Source organism: Oncorhynchus tshawytscha, unplaced genomic scaffold (genome assembly GCF_018296145.1).
Source record: "Oncorhynchus tshawytscha isolate Ot180627B unplaced genomic scaffold, Otsh_v2.0 Un_contig_4805_pilon_pilon, whole genome shotgun sequence".
In the NCBI taxonomy this organism is placed as follows: Eukaryota; Metazoa; Chordata; class Actinopteri; order Salmoniformes; family Salmonidae; genus Oncorhynchus; species Oncorhynchus tshawytscha.
In genome coordinates this window covers 24055-44947 of record NW_024608461.1, presented here as the reverse complement: position 1 = coordinate 44947, position 20893 = coordinate 24055, and the positions used below count along the sequence as shown (strand labels likewise).

The 20893-nt window shown below is 43.7% G+C and overlaps 1 protein-coding gene across 2 annotated transcripts in view; it reads right to left on the bottom strand.

Annotated features, from left to right (window-relative positions):
• Positions 1-6874: 6874 nt before the first annotated feature.
• LOC121843549 overlaps positions 6875-20893 on the bottom strand; it is a 37522-nt gene continuing 23503 nt past the window's right edge. The window contains exons 1-7 of one of the 2 annotated variants that reach the window (XM_042313188.1): positions 9980-10619; positions 8892-8969; positions 8389-8724; positions 8002-8229; positions 7362-7449; positions 7224-7276; positions 6875-7129 (exon numbers count right to left, since the gene is read on the bottom strand). In XM_042313188.1, coding sequence (XP_042169122.1) covers positions 7252-7276; positions 7362-7449; positions 8002-8229; positions 8389-8724; positions 8892-8946 — 732 coding nt within the window. In that variant the 5' untranslated portion in view covers positions 8947-8969; positions 9980-10619 and the 3' untranslated portion in view covers positions 6875-7129; positions 7224-7251. Of the gene's footprint in view, positions 7130-7223; positions 7277-7361; positions 7450-8001; positions 8230-8388; positions 8725-8891; positions 8970-9979; positions 10620-20893 lie in introns of those variants that run through there. The other variant, XM_042313187.1, reaches the window with a different exon arrangement.

Sequence of the window (20893 nt, the reverse complement as noted above, 5' to 3'; positions counted from 1 at the left end):
AAAACGTGTGTGTGAATTTATATGAAACGTGCTCATGACTGCTAGTTTCTCATGTCTGAGGCAATTCTGGATACGTCTGATGAATGTAGGATAATACAACACATTAGATCTGGATACGTCTGATGAATGTAGGATAATACAACACATTAGATCTGGATACGTCTGATGAATGTAGGATAATACAACACATTAGATCTGGATACGTCTGATGAATGTAGGATAATACAACACATTAGATCTGGATACGTCTGATGAATGTAGGATAATACAACACATTAGATCTGGATACGTCTGATGAATGTAGGATAATACAACACATTAGATCTGGATACGTCTGATGAATGTAGGATAATACAACACATTAGATCTGGATACGTCTGATGAATGTAGGATAATACAACACATTAGATCTGGATACGTCTGATGAATGTAGGATAATACAACACATTAGATCTGGTAAAAGATAATTACAGAAAAACGTTGAACTTTCTGTACCATAATCTTTGAAATGCAAGTGAAAGGCCATAATGTATTATTCCAGCCCATGATCAATTTACGTTTTGGCCACTAGATGGTAGCAGTGTATGTGCAAAGTTTATAACTGAGCAAATGAATGATTGCATTTCTGTTCATATGTTGTATCAAGACTGCCCAACTGTGCCTAATTTGTTTATTAATAATCAAGTTCAAAACTGTGCACTCTCCTCCAACAATAGCATGGTGTTCTTTCACTGTAATAGCTACTGTAAATTGGACAATGCAGTTAGAATAACAAGAATTTAAGCTTTCTGCCAATATCAGATATGTCTATGTCCTGGGAAATGTTCTCACCTTCAATCTCATGTTAATCGCATTAGCCTACTTTAGCTCAATCGACCCAACGATCCTGAAGAAGTTAAAGCCATCATCAACAGCAGCGTGGAAGAATGGAAGAACAGTCTAGCTTACTACTGTACAGTTCCCATTCATTTGATCTACTAAGTGGAGTGTGACAGTGGGGGCACCTTTCCATCCCTTTCCTGCTCCTTCAGTAATCAAGGTATTTATCTTAAGTCTACTAGCTACATGGCCTGGTTTTGTGGTTGTGTCCATTTGTGTGGCTCTCACTAACTCCATGGTGTTGAATCCACTCAATGGGTAAGTTGTGTGTGTGTACTGCTTCTGCAAACTTTACATTATGGCCAGCCAGGCATCCAGCTTAGGATGCTCCTCCATTGTTCATGAATTCACTCACAAACACACAAACACTCAACGTGTACATGGTCATCCACCTGAACTCAACCCTGTTGGTGCTGTCCTCTATTGAGTTGAACCTGTCCTTTATTGAAGCTGGGTTGTGTTCATTAGTGCACACATCATAACAAAATGTGTTGCAACCAAGGGGAAAAAAGCTTTTAATATTGCACAAGTTCAGATAGTTTTCTACTTTCTGTTTCTCAGTGTTTCTTCTGTGTTGTGCCTTATGAACATTACCCCGTCCTTTACTGACTTCTTCTCTGTAGTGGCCTGTTGTTGTTATTGTTGTATTGACCATGTTGTCTTCTGTTGATATTTCCCCAGCGGCCTGGCTGCTTTGGGCCGGGCTGTGAGGTGGTGGTGGTGGTCTCTGGGGGCTGGTCTAGGCGGAGAGGTAGAGGCAGGAGGAGCCTGCAGTGGCTGTGGGTGTTGCCCATGTCAAGCCACGCCCGGGGCCTGGCGGGGGCTGAGTACATAACAGCTGAGCTGGACTGCTCTGCCCTCCCTACAGACTCTGGTAGGAGGCAGCCAAGCAACGGCAACAGACCCAGGAACAGGTGAAGAATGGATGAAGGGGGACGACACACAGAGAGACACACGCATGGCTGGGGTACAGTACTGTCCTACAAGAAGCAGACTTAACATCCCCTAACTAAACACACACACATGGCTGGGGTACAGTACTGTCCTACAACAAGCAGACTTAACATCCCCTAACTAAACACACACACATGGCTGGGGTACAGTACTGTCCTACAACAAGCAGACTTAACATCCCCTAACTAAACACACACACATGGCTGGGGTACAGTACTGTCCTACAACAAGCAGGCTTAACATCCCTAACTAAACACACACATGGCTGAGATACAGTACTGTCCTATAACAAGCAGACTTAACATCCCCTAACTAAACACACACATGGCTGGGGTACAGTACTGTCCTACAACAAGCAGACTTAACACCCCTAACTAAACACACACACATGGCTGGGGTACAGTACTGTCCTACAACAAGCAGACTTAACACCCCCTAACTAAACACACACATGGCTGAGGTACAGTACTGTCCTACAACAAGCAGACTTAACATCCCCTAACTAAACACACACATGGCTGGGGTACAGTACTGTCCTACAACAAGCAGACTTAACACCCCTAACTAAACACACACACATGGCTGGGGTACAGTACTGTCCTACAACAAGCAGACTTAACATCCCCTAACTAAACACACACACATGGCTGGGGTACAGTACTGTCCTACAACAAGCAGACTTAACACCCCTAACTAAACACACACACATGGCTGGGGTACAGTACTGTCCTACAACAAGCAGACTTAACATCCCCTAACTAAACACACACATGGCTGAGGTACAGTACTGTCCTACAACAAGCAGACTTAACATCCCCTAACTAAACACACACATGGCTGGGGTACAGTACTGTCCTACAACAAGCAGACTTAACATCCCCTAACTAAACACACACATGGCTGGGGTACAGTACTGTCCTACAACAAGCAGACTTAACATCCCTAACTAAACACACACATGGCTGAGGTACAGTACTGTCCTACAACAAGCAGACTTAACATCCCTAACTAAACACACACATGGCTGGGTTACAGTACTGTCCTACAACAAGCAGACTTAACATCCCTAACTAAACACACACATGGCTGGGGTACAGTACTGTCCTACAACAAGCAGACTTAACATCCCCTAACTAAACACACACATGGCTGGGGTACAGTACTGTCCTACAACAAGCATACTTAACATCCCCTAACTAAACACACACATGGCTGGGGTACAGTACTGTCCTACAACAAGCAGACTTAACACCCCCAAACACACACATACTTGACTTATTTACACAAGGCTCCATGGGAAATTAAATGCGTAGGCCTGTTTGATCAGACCCCCTTTTGAGAAACATGTTAAAGTTGACAATCAGTCTGCAACTACCACAAGACAGTCATATCTTCTCCCTTCCTGTCCTGCCTGTGATGTAAGATACCTGACTTTCAGTCTCCTCTCCCATCTTCTCTAACTCTAACATAATAGAGGTTAGATTAGTCAAATAAATCCCTGACTGAAGGGGAGTAGAAATGTAATTACACTGTAACAAGCATTGCAGTTCATTGTAATAACAAAATGTAACTGGTGGTAATTGCAGTCTGTAATTACAGAGATGTAACAACAAATGGTTGTTACCATGCTTGTTTCAAAAAGTGTTCACTAAATTCAATCATTTATTTTATTTTAATTTTACTTTATTAAACCTTTATTTAACTAGGCAAGTCAGTTAAGAATAAATTATTATTCACAATGATGGCCTACCCTGGCCCAACCCCGGCAAATTCTGCCCGCCCTATGGTATTTCCCAAACACTGCCGGTTGTGTACAGCCTGGAATCGAAACAGGGTTAGTGCCTCTAGTATTGAGATGCAGTGACTTAGACCCCTGCACCACTCGGGGGCCCCACATTTAGTATTTTGTTTCTTCTCAGCTGCATCTGATTAAGTAATAACTATCACAAGGTTGTAATCTCTCGTGGACTGATGCGGTGGGTGTCCCGAGATTAGATCGGCTCTAATTACCTACCCGTGAACACACACTCTTCAAAAGTTCCACTCAATGTTGTTGTTAGCACTTGCACCCAAAAAGTGTACCATCTGGGTTAATCTTAAGCCTACCCCCTACTTTTTCGAACATTCTGTTAAAAATCGCGCAACATTTTGGCGTCCTGCTACTCATGCCAGGAATATAGTATATGCATATGATTAGTATGTGTGGATAGAAAACACTCTCACGTTTCTAAAACTGGTTAAATCACGGCTGTGACTATAACAGAGCGTCTGTTTCATCGAAAAGCGCAGGAAAATCTGATCACTGAAAGTGGAAAAAAATATCCATGCGCCACTCCCAGGAATTGTTAAAGGTGAACCGTATTAAATGAGGCCGAGGTTGCAGTACCTACAGCTTCCACAGGATGTCTAGAGTCTCCTCATTTGCTTCGGATTTGATTCTTGGTAGAACCGACCCAAGGGCACCGATTCCCTCCGACCTCCAACTGGATGTATTGGCTCAGTTTTTTCCGGACATTTTTTCCAGACGACCACCTATCGAATTTACATCGCCTCCTGATGAATTTGATCGCTTATTAACGTGTACTAATACCTAAAGTTGCATTACAAAAGTATTTCGAAGTGTTTTGTGAAAGTTTATCGTCGACTTTTTTACTTTTAAAAAATGACGTTACGTTATGAAACGCTATTTTTTTCCGTTTATCACAGTCTTCATAGATCGATATCTAGGCTATATATGGACCGATTTAATCGAAAAAAAGACCCAGTATTGATTATGGGACATCAAGGAGTGCCAACAAAGAAGATGGTCAAAGGTAATGAATGTTTTATATTTTATTGTGCGGTTTGTGTAGCGCCGACTATGCTAATTATTTTGTTTACATCCCCTGCGGGTCTTTTGGGGTGTTACATGCTATCAGATAATAGCTTCTCATGCTTTCGCCGAAAAGCATTTTAAAAATCTGACTTGGTGCCTGGATTCACAACGAGTGTAGCTTTAATTCAATACCCTGCATGTGTATTTTAATGAACGTTTGCGTTTTAACTAATACTATTAGCGTTTAGCGTAGCGCATTTGCATTTCCAGAGCTCTAGATGGGACGTCTGCGTCTCAAGTAGGAGCAAGATTAACAGATCAGATACAGTATAGGTCAACCTCACTGACTGGCGTCTACCATGTATAGTTAGCTAGTTAGCTAGTGTTTAGCTACATTCAGAAGTAACTAATGTTACTCATAGTGTGCTGACATAAGTATATAGCTAGCTAACTAAGGTTAACATGCTAGGTGTGTCTTACATAATACCATTGAGGTACCGATACCCTGTGAACAAGGTTCAGGGAAGATTAGACCATTGAGGCCAGCTAGCTTTAGAGTAGTCATTACAGCATAGCTATTTGCCAGCTTAGGTAGCTAGCTAGTCAACGTAAAAAAACTAGCATAACAGGTAAGAAGCAGTTGGAGAGAAGTTTTTAACAGTACAATGGCAGGTTCTTAAAGTAACTGTCCAGTGAAACTCTCACTTTTAAAAGTTAATATTCTGTTAAAAAAATTATTGAATTATTTTATCAATTTGAGAAAAAGTTTGAAACATCACAAAATGTGGAAAAAGTCAAGGGGTCTGAATACTTTCTGAATGCTCTGTAAGATATAACTGGAACTCAAGGTTTCCTACGTCAGGAATAAAACATTTTTCAATGTAAAAATAAGTATAAAAAATGTTAAGGTCCCTTTCATATTCATAATTGTTTCAAAGTCATAACTGACCCTAGAACTCCTACTCTAAGTGTGAATAGAGTCGTCCTGTGGCTCAGTTGGTACAGCATGGAGCATGGGTTCCATTCCTGCTGGGACTTCCCATACAAAAAATATATTCATGCATGACTGTAATGACCGTGTGAATTTGGATAAAAGTGTCAACTAGATGGCATATATTATTAAATACTATTATAAACTGGGTAGTTTTGGTCCTGGATGCTGATTGGCTGAAACAGCATTTCAGAAGACTATACTGTATATCAGACAATATACCACAGGTATGACGTAAAAAGGCTTGTTTACTGTTCTATTTATGTTGTTAACCAGTTTAAAATAAGCCGTGGAACAGTATGTTGGTCATATAACACAAACCTCTGAAGTGCCTTGTTGCCATTATAAAGTTAAGCAATAAGGCTTGAGGAGGTGTGGTATATGGCCAATATACTACCGCTAAGGGCTGTTCTTATGCACAATCAGCTAATCAGCATTCAGGGCTCAAACCACCCAGTTTATAATGGTCAATATTCCACACCTCCACAGGCATTATATCACTTAGTTTAAATATACAGGTCCTGAGTCACAAGGTTATTGTCAAACTTCTTCTGTTCAGGTCTTTTTGGTTCTGGGTTTGTTGTGTTCAGGTCTTCTTGGTTCTGGGTTTGTTGCGTTCAGGTCTTCTTGGTTCTGGGTTTGTTGATTTTGGGTCTTCTTGGTTCTGGGTTTGTTGGGGTCGGGTCTTCTTGGTTCTGGGTTTGTTGCGTTCGGGTCTTCTTGGTTCTGTGTTTGTTGCGTTCGGGTCTTCTTGGTTCTGGGTTTGTTGCGTTCGGGTCTTCTTGGTTCTGGGTTTGTTGCGTTCAGGTCTTCTTGGTTCTGGGTTTGTTGTGTTCAGGTCTTCTTGGTTCAGGGTTTGTTGCGTTCAGGTCTTCTTGGTTCAGGGTTTGTTGACTGTACTGTAGAGAACAGAGCAGTCCTCCTCTCCTGCTTGTGCTGCTGCGGGTCTGAAGAGAGAAACAAAAATGAAACAAATACAGTGTCCCAAATGGTGGCATCCTATAGGGCTCTGTATAAAGTAGTGCACTAAATAGGGAATAGGGTGCCATTTGGAACAGAAGAACAGTTCCTCAAAACTATCACCACATCACTCCCTCATTATAGACATGTCATATTAACTGTCTTGAGATGTCCATTGTTGGGTTCATAGTTTGGCTTCATAGTGTTCATTAAGGATCAACTATTTTTCTTATTCATGACATCTCCTACAATAAACTGCAGCATATGAATGACCTTAATGCAGAATATGCTCACAAGGTGGCAGAACTGGGGAGGTTGAATTTCACAGCAGCGTAGTGGACATCCTCATCCTCTTTCTGGGGTTGAAGCACTTGGACGGTGGAGTACAGAGGCACTTCCTGGTTTTTGGAACGAGAGAAGTGGACACTGGCGTAGTGAACATCATCCTGGTCGTCTGTGGACTCTGTCTGTGCTGCAGTAGAGTTCTTGGCCATGTTTGAGATGTTGTCATACACTGGACTAGAGTCTCCCTGATGGAGAGAGAGGACAGACAACATGAGGAGTGGAATGTCCCACTAAGCATACACAGTCATCACAGTCACCTTCTGATTCCAACAGACTCACCTGTCCATCGTCTGCTGTGTCTCTTGTGTCAGGGGGATTTGGAGGCCCTCTTCCTGTTTTATAAATGAATGAATGAATGAATGAATGAATGAATTATTGAATCTTCTAAAGTGAAATAATAAACAACAAAAAACTCACCTGAACCACATGAGTCCAGAGAAACAGAGGATGAGAACCAGAACCACTGTGATTCCTACAGCTGCAGTCAGAACTGAGGTCTGTTTCCCTAAAATAAAATATGGATGATATGAGAACACAGCATGTTCTAATGAACTGAATATTATTATGATAATAAAACAGAATATCAATGTAATACTTGTTAATACTTGGGGATTTTATAAACAAACCTGTAGTTATTAACAGAAGAGAAATAATCCAAAGTATAATTATTAAGATTTATCTTGAAAAGTAATTTTGTATTGACTGACACTGAGGGGTTCTTTGGAGCATCTAGTAAAGGAGAATATGTCAGAGGGTCAGGATTGTAGTATACTACCTCAAATGACTTCATGCCAAAAATAAATCATATCTAGTCAGAGAACTAACTATCACTTACACAAAACATGAACAATAATACATTTGGAGATACTTTAGGACTTGAGTGTCTCTACTAAACTATTCTTCAAGTGTCTGAGGTACTGAACATTCTAACTATAGACATGCAAACATCTATGACATTGTCTGTAATTTCTATGTAATTATGAATATTTATAGATAAAGTTTTGACCTTAAATGTTTTATATTTTCTAAGTAGAATAGTAGTTTAATTCATACTCACACACTGCAGGAGAGTGGAGGTCCTCATGGTGTTCTACAGCACAGGAGTAACTGTCCACAGAATGACCCAACACTACTAGGGTATTACTAGAGTATTGATGGGAAGTGGGCTCATCTAGACGTTGTCCGTTCTTGTACCAGATGTAGGTGGGGTTGTCAGTCAGAGTACAGGTGGTGATACAGGTCAGTGTCTTATCCTGATGTCCACCAGTCACCTTCACCTGAAGACCTGGAGAAAAAACAATATCACTGTAAATCCCTTTATCACTGACTTATCACTCTAATACAAAGATGGAAGAAATCCTACGTTATAGAGACTATTGTACATACACACCACAACAATTTTCAGAACTAATTGTAATTGAACATAAAAACACCTTTACTGTACCTGTGACAGACAAAGTCACTCCAAGTTTGCCAGTAAATGTCCCTCCTTCCTGATCTGTTAATAATCTGAACTTGTATGTAGCTGAGTCTCTCTCTCTCAGGTCTGTGATTCTCAGGGTACAGTCTTTCTTCTTATCTCCATTATACACCAGACGACCTGCATACTCTGGGTTCTGACCTAGATCTTCAGTCTCAATTTTAGTGAACCAGAAGGTTGATGTGACTTTATGACCTCTGGGATATCTGAAAGAGCAGGTCAGATCCACTGTTGACCCCTTCAAGGTACAGATACTCTGAGTGGTGTAAGTCACACTCCATCCTCTCTGACCCAGTACCACTGAAACACACAGTCACACAACACAACATTTATTAAATGAAAATTAATGCAAAAATACATAAAGTGAAGTAGATGCCAAACAGAACAACATTATGACTCTTAACCTTTTAGACATGTTTATAAATTGTAACACAGGGCAACTAAAACAGTTATGAAAGGGACCATACCTGCTACAGACCAGAGAAAGACCATCAACACACTTCCTGCTGTTCTCAAGGACATTGTTGCATCTCCCACCCTGCAGTCTTAGGAACATAAACAACAACTCAATAGCTGGTGAAATACAACATACATCATCATCTTTACAACAACAACAACAACAACTTTTTGAACAGGTCTGTATTATTGTAAACACATATTTCTACATGGATTATTCTGAACCTGTTTTATTCTCAGAACCCCAAATATAGGAGGATAAATGTTCAATCCTCTACGGTCCGTCAAGCTGTACAGCAGCCTAAAGACTGACCACCAGGTTCAATGATAGCACCTATCCCCAAGCTGTGAGGCTAAACAGCAAGTGACACACACACACACACACACACACACACACACACACACACACACACACACACACAGAGATCATCTGTATTGAAGGCACATTAGGCCCATGGAGTCTGTATCAAAGTCTAGAGAGCTGGTTGTTATGGATGTAGAAAAGTTAGAACACACTTCTTACACAGTATAGATGTCAACCCTCCTCCCTATCAGTCTGGTCCTAAAGGGCCCTCAGATAAATCCACTGTGTAACACACACACTTACCCACACCGGGGGAGACACTTTATGAATACTGGCCCTGACCAAAACACAGCTCATAACATAACAACAAGTAAAATGATACATTACCCTCAAGAATATGACAAAAACAAATAACCAGAAACTATATTTCAAGATATTGTCAAGAGTAGTTCCAGAGTGAAGTGAAGAGGAGAGGTCTTGTACAGTGAGTCAACTGTCTGGCAGTGAGTGAAGTGTTGAAACCTTATAAAAGCAGTCGGAACACAAGTAGTGGATGCAGAACTGTCCTTCCTGTTTAGTAAAGACATTAACATCCACGACAACCAGACCAACACGCCAGAAAAGGACTGTTACTGTAATAGAACAGAAATTGTGTAAAAGACAAGTCTGGGCATATATATATATATATTTTTTTAAATGTGTCAATTTTCACTGTGGTCTTTTATACTACATACAGAACCATGTAAACAATGTGTTGACTATACTATTTATAACGTTAACATTTTAATGACCTACCTTGCCCTTCTGAGTTCTGTATATACAGGTCAAAGTTCCATGATGTTATTCAATTAGAACCCATTCAATTTAAACACCCATGACCATCACTCCTAATTAGCTGCATCAAAGTGGTACTGAAGGTTCCAGTGTTCTAGACTAGAACTCTCCCTACTGGCATCTCAACATTACTGCAGCCTCCAGTCCTCATGATGTCCTCATTCATTTGGGAAGTAATGGGAATAAAATGAATGATGTTCCTGTCATTCCAGCCATTATAATGAGCCCATCCTCCTGTATACCAGCCTCCTCTGTTGTACAGTACTGGTAGAAGCTGTATCTAGGAGAGGCAGGAATGAACATCACCATAGCCTGCTGTACTGACTGTGTGGTCTATGGTAGTCTGCTGTCCATTCATATTGTAATTAGGTTATCAAAAGCAATGTACAGTCTTTGTGCATATATTTGACCTATGGGTGGTCCCGGGAACCAAACCCATAACGTTGTAGGTGCCATGTTCTACCAACTGAGCTACAGAGGAACATATTCTGAATAGTGTAATGGGCATATATAGATTTCTGATATGATTCAGGAGGCCTGTGAGAGGACAGACAGGAAAGTAGAACAGGGAAGTGACACTGAGTGTGTGCATCTAAACCAACAAAACCACAACCCACCATCACTGTGTCTCATGTTAATACTACTCCTAAACACAACCCACCATCACTGTGTCTCATGTTAATACTACTCCTAAACACAACCCACCATCACTGTGTCTCATGTTAATACTACTCCTAAACACAACCCACCATCACTGTGTCTCATATTAATACTACTCCTAAACACAACCCACCATCACTGTGTCTCATGTTAATACTACTCCTAAACACAACCCACCATCACTGTGTCTCATGTTAATACTACTCCTAAACACAACCCACCATCACTGTGTCTCATGTTAATACTACTCCTAAACACAACCCACCATCACTGTGTCTCATGTTAATACTACTCCTAAACACAACCCACCATCACTGTGTCTCATGTTAATACTACTCCTAAACACAACCCACCATCACTGTGTCTCATGTTAATACTACTCCTAAACACAACCCACCATCACTGTGTCTCATGTTAATACTACTCCTAAACACAACCCACCATCACTGTGTCTCATGTTAATACTACTCCTAAACACAACCCACCATCACTGTGTCTCATATTAATACTACTCCTACACACAACCCACCATCACTGTGTCTCATGTTAATACTACTCCTACACACAACCCACCATCACTGTCTCATGTTAATACTACTCCTAAACACAACCCACCATCACTGTGTCTCATATTAATACTACTCCTACACACAACCCACCATCACTGTGTCTCATGTTAATACTACTCCTAAACACAACCCACCATCACTGTCTCATGTTAATACTACTCCTACACACAACCCACCATCACTGTGTCTCATGTTAATTCTACTCCTAAAACATTCACGAAACATTCACTCAATCACTCTTACTCTTACCGTCACTCTTACTTTAGGTCATTTTCAAAAAGTCCCCACTATAATGTACTCTTCTCAAACCGAAAAAAATATTACTGTATAAGCAACATGTACAGGATATATCTCTCAATCAAATGTTCAAAAAAAGTATCCACTATAATCTACCACTGTCTGAGCCCTTAAAATAACATGCAAACCTCTCCACCACAGTCTACTGCTCTCAGAACCCTCACAAGAACATGCAAACCTCTCCACCAAAGTCTACCACTCTCAGAACCCTCACAATAACATGCAAACCTCTCCACCACAGTCTACTACTCTTAGAATCCTCACAAGAACATGCAAACCTCTCCACCACAGTCTACTGCTCTCAGAACCCTCACAAGAACATTCCAAAAGAGGAATACCTATGTGAGAATGCTGTTCATCGACTACAGCTCGGCATTCAACACCATAGTACCCTCCAAGCTCGTCATCAAGCTCGAGACCCTGGGTCTCGACCCCGCCCTGTGCAACTGGGTTCTGGACTTCCTGACGGGCCGCCCCAGGTGGTGAGGGTAGGCAACAACATCTCCTCCCCCGCTGATCCTCAACACTGGGGCCCCACAAGGGTGCGTTCTGAGCCCTCTCCTGTACTCCCTGTTCACCCACGACTGCGTGGCCATGCACGCCTCCAACTCAATCATCAAGTTTGCGGACGACACAACAGTGGTAGGCTTGATTACCAACAACGACGAGACGGGAGGAGGTGAGGGCCCTTAGAGTGTGGTGTCAGGAAAATAACCTCACACTCAACGTCAACAAAACTAAGGAGATGATTGTGGACTTCAGGAAACAGCAGAGGGAACACCCCCCCCATCCACATCGATGGAACAGTAGTGGAGAGGGTAGCAAGTTTTAAGTTCCTCGGCATACACATCACAGACAAACTGAATTGGTCCACTCACACCGACAGCATCGTGAGGAAGGCGCAGCAGCACCTCTTCAACCTCAGGAGGCTGAAGAAATTCGGCTTGTCACCAAAAGCACTCACAAACTTCTACAGATGCACAATCGAGAGCATCCTGGCGGGCTGTATCACCGCCTGGTATGGCAACTGCACCGCCCTCAACCGTAAGGCTCTCCAGAGGGTAGTGAGGTCTGCACAACGCATCACCGGGGGCAAACTACCTGCCCTCCAGGACACCTACACCACCCGATGCTACAGGAAGGCCATAAAGATCATCAAGGACATCAACCGCCCGAGCCACTGCCTGTTCACCCCGCTGTCATCCAGAAGGCGAGGTCAGTACAGGTGCATCAAAGCTGGGACCGAGAGACTGAAAAACAGCTTCTATCTCAAGGCCATCAGACTGTTAAACAGCCACCACTAACATTGAGTGGCTACTGCCAACACACTGTCAATGACACTGACTCTACTCCAGCCACTTTAATCATGGGAATTGATGGGAAATGATGTAAATATATCACTAGCCACTTTAAACAATGCTACCTTATATAATGTTACTTACCCTACATTATTCATCTCATATGCATACGTTGATACTGTACTCTATATCATCGACTGCATCCTTATGTAATACATGTATCACTAGCCACTTTAACTATGCCACTTGGTTTACATACTCATCTCATATGTATATACTGTACTCGATATCATCTACTGTATCTTGCCTATGCTGCTCTGTACCATCACTCATTCATATATCCTTATGTACATATTCTTTATCCCCTTACACTGTGTATAAGTTTTTTTGGAATTGTTAGTTAGATTACTTGTTCGTTATTACTGCATTGTCGGAACTAGAAGCACAAGCATTTCGCTACACTCGCATTAACATCTGCTAACCATGTGTATGTGACAAATAAAATTTGATTTGATCTGATTTGAACAGACTGTTTCAAAAATGCTTGCTATTTCCTAATAGAATATGATGTCATACTGAGGAGGATGAGCTGGCCAATAAGTGATCTAGAGGAGTATGAGCTGGCCAATAAGTGGTCTACTGTAACTATTCTGTCAGCTAAATAGCCCTCACAGTTAACATAACTCTAATACAGGATGGCAGAACAATTTTACAGGCTGCGTAACAAGGCTGCACTACCAGACCCCACCACAGGGACATAGTATAAATGGCCTCCAATACCAGACCCCACCACAGGGACATAGTATAAATGGCCTCCAATACCAGACCCCACCACAGAGGTCATAGTATAGACAGCCTGCACTACCAGACCCCCACTGGGACATAGTATAGACAGGCTGCACTACCAGACCCCCCCCACAGGGACATAGTATAGACAGGCTGCAATACCAGACCCGACCACAGGGACATAGTATAGACAGGCTGCACTACCAGACCCCACCACAGGGACATAGTATAGACAGCCTGCACTACCAGACCCGACCACAGGGACATAGTATAGACAGGCTGCACTACCAGACCCCACCACAGGGACATAGTATAGACAGCCTGCACTACCAGACCTGACCACAGGGACAAAGTATAGACAGGCTGCAATACCAGACCCGACCACAGGGACATAGTATAGACAGGCTGCACTACCAGACCCAACCAAAGTGAGATAGTATTGGCAGGCTGCAATACCAGACCCCACCACAGGGACATAGTATAGACAGTCTGCACTACCAGACCCCACCACAGGAACATAGTATAGACAGGCTGCACTACCAGACCCCCCACAGGGACATAGTATAGACAGGCTGCAATACCAGACCCGACCACAGGGACATTGTAAAGACAGGCTGCACTACCAGATCCGACCACAGGGACATAGTATAGACAGGCTGCACTACCAGACCCCACCACAGGGACATAGTATAGACAGCCTGCACTACCAGACCTAACCACAGGGACATAGTATAGACAGCCTGCACTACCAGACCTAACCACAGGGACATAGTATAGACAGGCTGCACTACCAGACCCAACCAAAGGGAGATAGTATTGGCAGGCTGCAATACCAGACCCCACCACAGGGACATAGTATAGACAGTCTGCACTACCAGACCCCACCACAGGAACATAGTATAGACAGGCTGCACGACCAGACCCAACCACAGGACATAGTATAGACAGTCTGCACTTACCAGACCCCACCACAGGGACATAGTATAGACAGTCTGAACTACCAGACCCCACCACAGGAACATAGTATAGACAGGCTGCACGACCAGAACCCAACCACAGGACATAGTATAGACAGGCTGCAATACCAGACCCGACCACAGGGACATAGTATAGACAGGCTGCATTACCAGCCACCACCACAGGGACATAGTATAGACATGCTGCACTACCAGACCCCACCACAGGAACATAGTATAGACAGGCTGCACTACCAGACCCAACCACAGGGACATAGTATAGACAGGCTGCACTACCAGACCCCACCACAGGGACATAGTATAGACAGGCTGCACTACCAGACCCGACCACAGGGACATAGTATAGACAGGCTGCACTACCAGACCCCACCACAGGGACATAGTATAGACAGGCTGCACTACCAGACCCTACCACAGGGACATAGTATAGACAGGCTGCACTACCAGACCCCACCACAGGGACATAGTATAGACAGTCTGCACTACCAGACCCCACCACAGGAACATAGTATAGACAGGCTGCAATACCAGACCCGACCACAGGGACATTGTAAAGACAGGCTGCACTACCAGATCCGACCACAGGGACATAGTATAGACAGGCTGCACTACCAGACCCCACCACAGGGACATAGTATAGACAGCCTGCACTACCAGACCTGACCACAGGGACATAGTATAGACAGGCTGCAATACCAGACCCGACCACAGGGACATAGTATAGACAGGCTGCACTACCAGACCCAACCAAAGGGAGATAGTATTGGCAGGCTGCACGACCAGAACCCAACCACAGGACATAGTATAGACAGGCTGCAATACCAGACCCGACCACAGGGACATAGTATAGACAGGCTGCATTACCAGCCACCACCACAGGGACATAGTATAGACATGCTGCACTACCAGACCCCACCACAGGGACATAGTATAGACAGGCTGCACTACCAGACCCAACCACAGGGACATAGTATAGACAGGCTGCACTACCAGACCCCACCACAGGGACATAGTATAGACAGGCTGCACTACCAGATCCGACCACAGGGACATAGTATAGACAGGCTGCACTACCAGACCCCACCACAGGGACATAGTATAGACAGCCTGCACTACCAGACCTGACCACAGGGACAAAGTATAGACAGGCTGCACTACCAGACCCCCCCCACAGGGACATAGTATAGACAGGCTGCATTACCAGCCACCACCACAGGGACATAGTATAGACATGCTGCACTACCAGACCCCACCACAGGAACATAGTATAGACAGGCTGCACTACCAGACCCAACCACAGGGACATAGTATAGACAGGCTGCACTACCAGACCCGACCACAGGGACATAGTATAGACAGGCTGCACTACCAGACCCCACCACAGGGACATAGTATAGACAGGCTGCACTACCAGACCCTACCACAGGGACATAGTATAGACAGGCTGCACTACCAGACCCCACCACAGGGACATAGTATAGACAGTCTGCACTACCAGACCCCACCACAGGAACATAGTATAGACAGGCTGCAATACCAGACCCGACCACAGGGACATTGTAAAGACAGGCTGCACTACCAGATCCGACCACAGGGACATAGTATAGACAGGCTGCACTACCAGACCCCACCACAGGGACATAGTATAGACAGCCTGCACTACCAGACCTGACCACAGGGACATAGTATAGACAGGCTGCAATACCAGACCCGACCACAGGGACATAGTATAGACAGGCTGCACTACCAGACCCAACCAAAGGGAGATAGTATTGGCAGGCTGCAATACCAGACCCCACCACAGGGACATAGTATAGACAGTCTGCACTACCAGACCCCACCACAGGAACATAGTATAGACAGGCTGCACGACCAGACCCAACCACAGGACATAGTATAGACAGTCTGCACTTACCAGACCCCACCACAGGGACATAGTATAGACAGTCTGAACTACCAGACCCCACCACAGGAACATAGTATAGACAGGCTGCACGACCAGAACCCAACCAAAGGACATAGTATAGACAGGCTGCAATACCAGACCCGACCACAGGGACATAGTATAGACAGGCTGCATTACCAGCCACCACCACAGGGACATAGTATAGACATGCTGCACTACCAGACCCCACCACAGGGACATAGTATAGACAGGCTGCACTACCAGACCCAACCACAGGGACATAGTATAGACAGGCTGCACTACCAGACCCCACCACAGGGACATAGTATAGACAGGCTGCACTACCAGACCCCACCACAGGGACATAGTATAGAAAGGCTGCAATACCAGACCCGACCACAGGGACATAGTATAGACAGGCTGCATTACCAGCCACCACCACAGGGACATAGTATAGACATGCTGCACTACCAGACCCCACCACAGGGACATAGTATAGACAGGCTGCACTACCAGACCCTACCACAGGGACATAGTATAGACAGGCTGCACTACCAGACCCCACCACAGGAACATAGTATAGACAGGCTGCACTACCAGACCCAACCACAGGGACATAGTATAGACAGGCTGCACTACCAGACCCCACCACAGGGACATAGTATAGACAGCCTGCACTACCAGACCCGACCACAGGGACATAGTATAGACAGGCTGCACTACCAGACCCCACCACAGGGACATAGTATAGACAGGCTGCACTACCAGACCCTACCACAGGGACATAGTATAGACAGGCTGCACTACCAGACCCCACCACAGGAACATAGTATAGACAGGCTGCACTACCAGACCCCACCACAGGGACATAGTATAGACAGGCTGCACTACCAGACCCCACCACAGGGACATAGTATAGACAGGCTGCACTACCAGACCCGACCACAGGGACATAGTATAGACATGCTGCACTACCAGACCCCACCACAGGGACATAGTATAGACATGCTGCACTACCAGACCCCACCACAGGGACATAGTATAGACAGGCTGCACTACCAGACCCCACCACAGGGACATAGTATAGACAGGCTGCACTACCAGACCCCACTCCAAGGTGGCATAGCCATTGACTATAGAGGAGTTTGATTTATGATTTACCCAAAATACTACAACAATATAGGAATACATTCTGTTTTTTTTATTTTTTTTATTTCACCTTTATTTAACCAGGTAGGCTAGTTGAGAACAAGTTCTCATTTGCAACTGCGACCTGGCGAAGATGAAGCATAGCAGTGTGAACAGACAACACAGAGTTACACATGGAGTAAACAATTAACAAGTCAATAACACAGTAGAAAAAAAAGGGGAGTCTATATACATTGTGTGCTACCCTGGGGCGGCAGGGTAGCCTAGTGGTTAGAGCATTGGACTAGTAACCGAAAGGTTGCAAGTTCGAATCTCCGAGCTGACAAGGTACAAATCTGTTGTTCTGCCCCTGAACAGGCAGTTAACCCACTGTTCCTAGGCTGTCATTGAAAATAAGAATTTGTTCTTAACTGACTTGCCTAGTAAAATAAAGGTCAAATTACATTTTTAAAAAAGGCATGAGGAGGTAGGCGAATAATTACAATTTTGTAGATTAACACTGGAGTGATAAATGATCAGATGGTCATGTACAGGTAGAGATATTGGTGTGCAAAAGAGCAGAAAAGTAAATAAATAAAAACAGTATGGGGGTGAGGTAGGTGAAAATGGGTGGGCTATTTACCAATAGACTATGTACAGCTGCAGCGATCGGTTAGCTGCTCAGATAGCAGATGTTTGAAGTTGGTGAGGGAGATAAAAGTCTCCAACTTCAGCGATTTTTGCAATTCGTTCCAGTCACAGGCAGCAGAGTACTGGAACGAAAGGCGGCCAAATGAGGTGTTGGCTTTAGGGATGATCAGTGAGATACACCTGCTGGAGCGCGTGCTACGGATGGGTGTTGCCCTCGTGACCAGTGAACTGAGATAAGGCGGAGCTTTACCTAGCATGGACTTGTAGATGACCTGGAGCCAGTGGGTCTGGCGACGAATATGTAGCGAGGGCCAGCCGACTAGAGCATACAAGTCGCAGTGGTGGGTGGTATAAGGTGCTTTAGTGACAAAACGGATGGCACTGTGATAAACTGCATCCAGTTTGCTGAGTAGAGTGTTGGAAGCAATTTTGTAGATGACATCGCCGAAGTCGAGGATCGGTAGGATAGTCAGTTTTACTAGGGTAAGTTTGGCGGCGTGAGTGAAGGAGGCTTTGTTGCGGAATAGAAAACCGACTCTTGATTTGATTTTCGATTGGAGATGTTTGATATGAGTCTGGAAGGAGAGTTTACAGTCTAGTCTTTGGCAGTTTACAGTCTTAGTTTACAGTCTTAGTTTACAGTCTTACAGTTTACAGTCTACAGTCTAGTCTTTGGCAATGTTAACACATTTCCCATGCCAATAAAGCCCCTTGAATTGAATTGTAGACCTCTCACTCTCTCTCTCTCTCTCTCTCTCTCTCTCTCTCTCTCTCTCTCTCTCTCTCTCTCTCTCTCTCTCTCTCTCTCTCTCTCTCTCTCTCTCTCTCTCTCTGTCTCTCTATCTCTCTCTCTCTCTCTCTCTCTCTCTCTCTCTCTCTCTCTCTGTCTCTCTATCTCTGTCTCTCTCAAGCCTGACCAGAGAAGACGAGACATGACACCATTGCAACCCTGACCACCGTGCATCAAGGGAGTAAGAGCAGTATGAGGAAGAGCAGAATAATGCATTTTGAAGAAGAGGATGAGGGACTGTGTGATGAGGATAAGGGACTGTTCCCTATTTTAAAAGGGAACAGGAGGCTTGGATAGAATGGGGGTGTTGGGTTGTATCACCCCTTTTGTAGTCCTCTGACACACAGCACAGACAGAACACTGGACATACAGTATGAGTGTGTGAAGTGTCAGTCAAAGTGAAGAGTGCACCTCTGATTTCCGTCTCCCTCGACCTGAGCTGTGAAACATGTCATCATTGATGTCACATGATCAACATCATCTTTAGACCCTATTGTGGACACTGTCTGACCTGCTAATTTACTGACAATTCAAACTTCTGCCTGGACAAGACAATTCAACCTTCTGCCTGGACAAGAAAATTCAAACTTCTGCCGGACAAGACAATTCAAACTTCTGCCTGAACAAGACATTTCAAACTTCTGCCTGGACAAGACAATTCAAACTTCTGCCGGACAAGACAATTCAAACTTCTGCCTGGACAAGACAATTCCAACTTCTGCCTGGACAAGACAATTCTGTCGGGCAAAACAATGGTTTTATATTGCTGCTTTGTTTGTCTGTTAACATAGACATACATAATGTAGACCAACATACAGTTTGTTTGTCTGTTAGCCTAGACATACATAATGTAGACCTACATACAGTTTGTTTGTTTGTTAACCTAGACATACATAATGTAGACCAACATACAGTTTGTTTGTCTGTTAGCCTAGACATACATAATGTAGACCTACATACAGTTTGTTTGTTTGTTAACCTAGACATACATAATGTAGACCAACATACAGTTTGTTTGTCTGTTAGCCTAGACATACATAATGTAGACCTACATACAGTTTGTTTGTTTGTTAACCTAGACATACATAATGTAGACCAACATACAGTTTGTTTGTCTGTTAGCCTAGACATACATCATGTAGACCAACATACAGTTTGTTTGTCTGTTAGCCTAGACATACATAATGTAGACTAACATACAGTTTGTTTGTCTGTTAGACTAGACACATAATGTAGACCTACATACAGTTTGTTTGTCTGTTAGCCTAGACATACATAATGTAGACTAACATACAGTTTGTTTGTCTGTTAGACTAGACACATAATGTAGACCTACATACAGTTTGTTTGTCTGTTAACCTAGACATACATAATGTAGACTAACATACAGTTTGTTTGTCTGTTAGACTAGACACATAATGTAGACCTACATAGAGAATTTGAGTGTGAATTATGCTTTGCATGTGAATCTATGTGTAATACATTTTTGATGGTGTTTCATTTATTTAGGGTTAATATTTTACATATATTTTTAAGTGCAGAAAAACAGCATGGGCAGCGCCATTGAGGACTGTCTCCATTTTAAAGTAGTTAATTTACTCTTCTTCGTCTTCGGTGAGTTTAATGACGTGGTTTCAAGTATAAGACTTGTGCATGCTATTTTGAGGGCTCTGGGAGCAATAGATTGTTCGGGAGACTTATTGTAAGAGTGAAAGTAGGAGTAAGAGTGTCACGCCCTGGTCGAAGTATTTTGTGTTTATCTTCATTTATTTGGTCAGGCCAGGGTGTGGCATGGGTTTTTGTATGTGGTGTG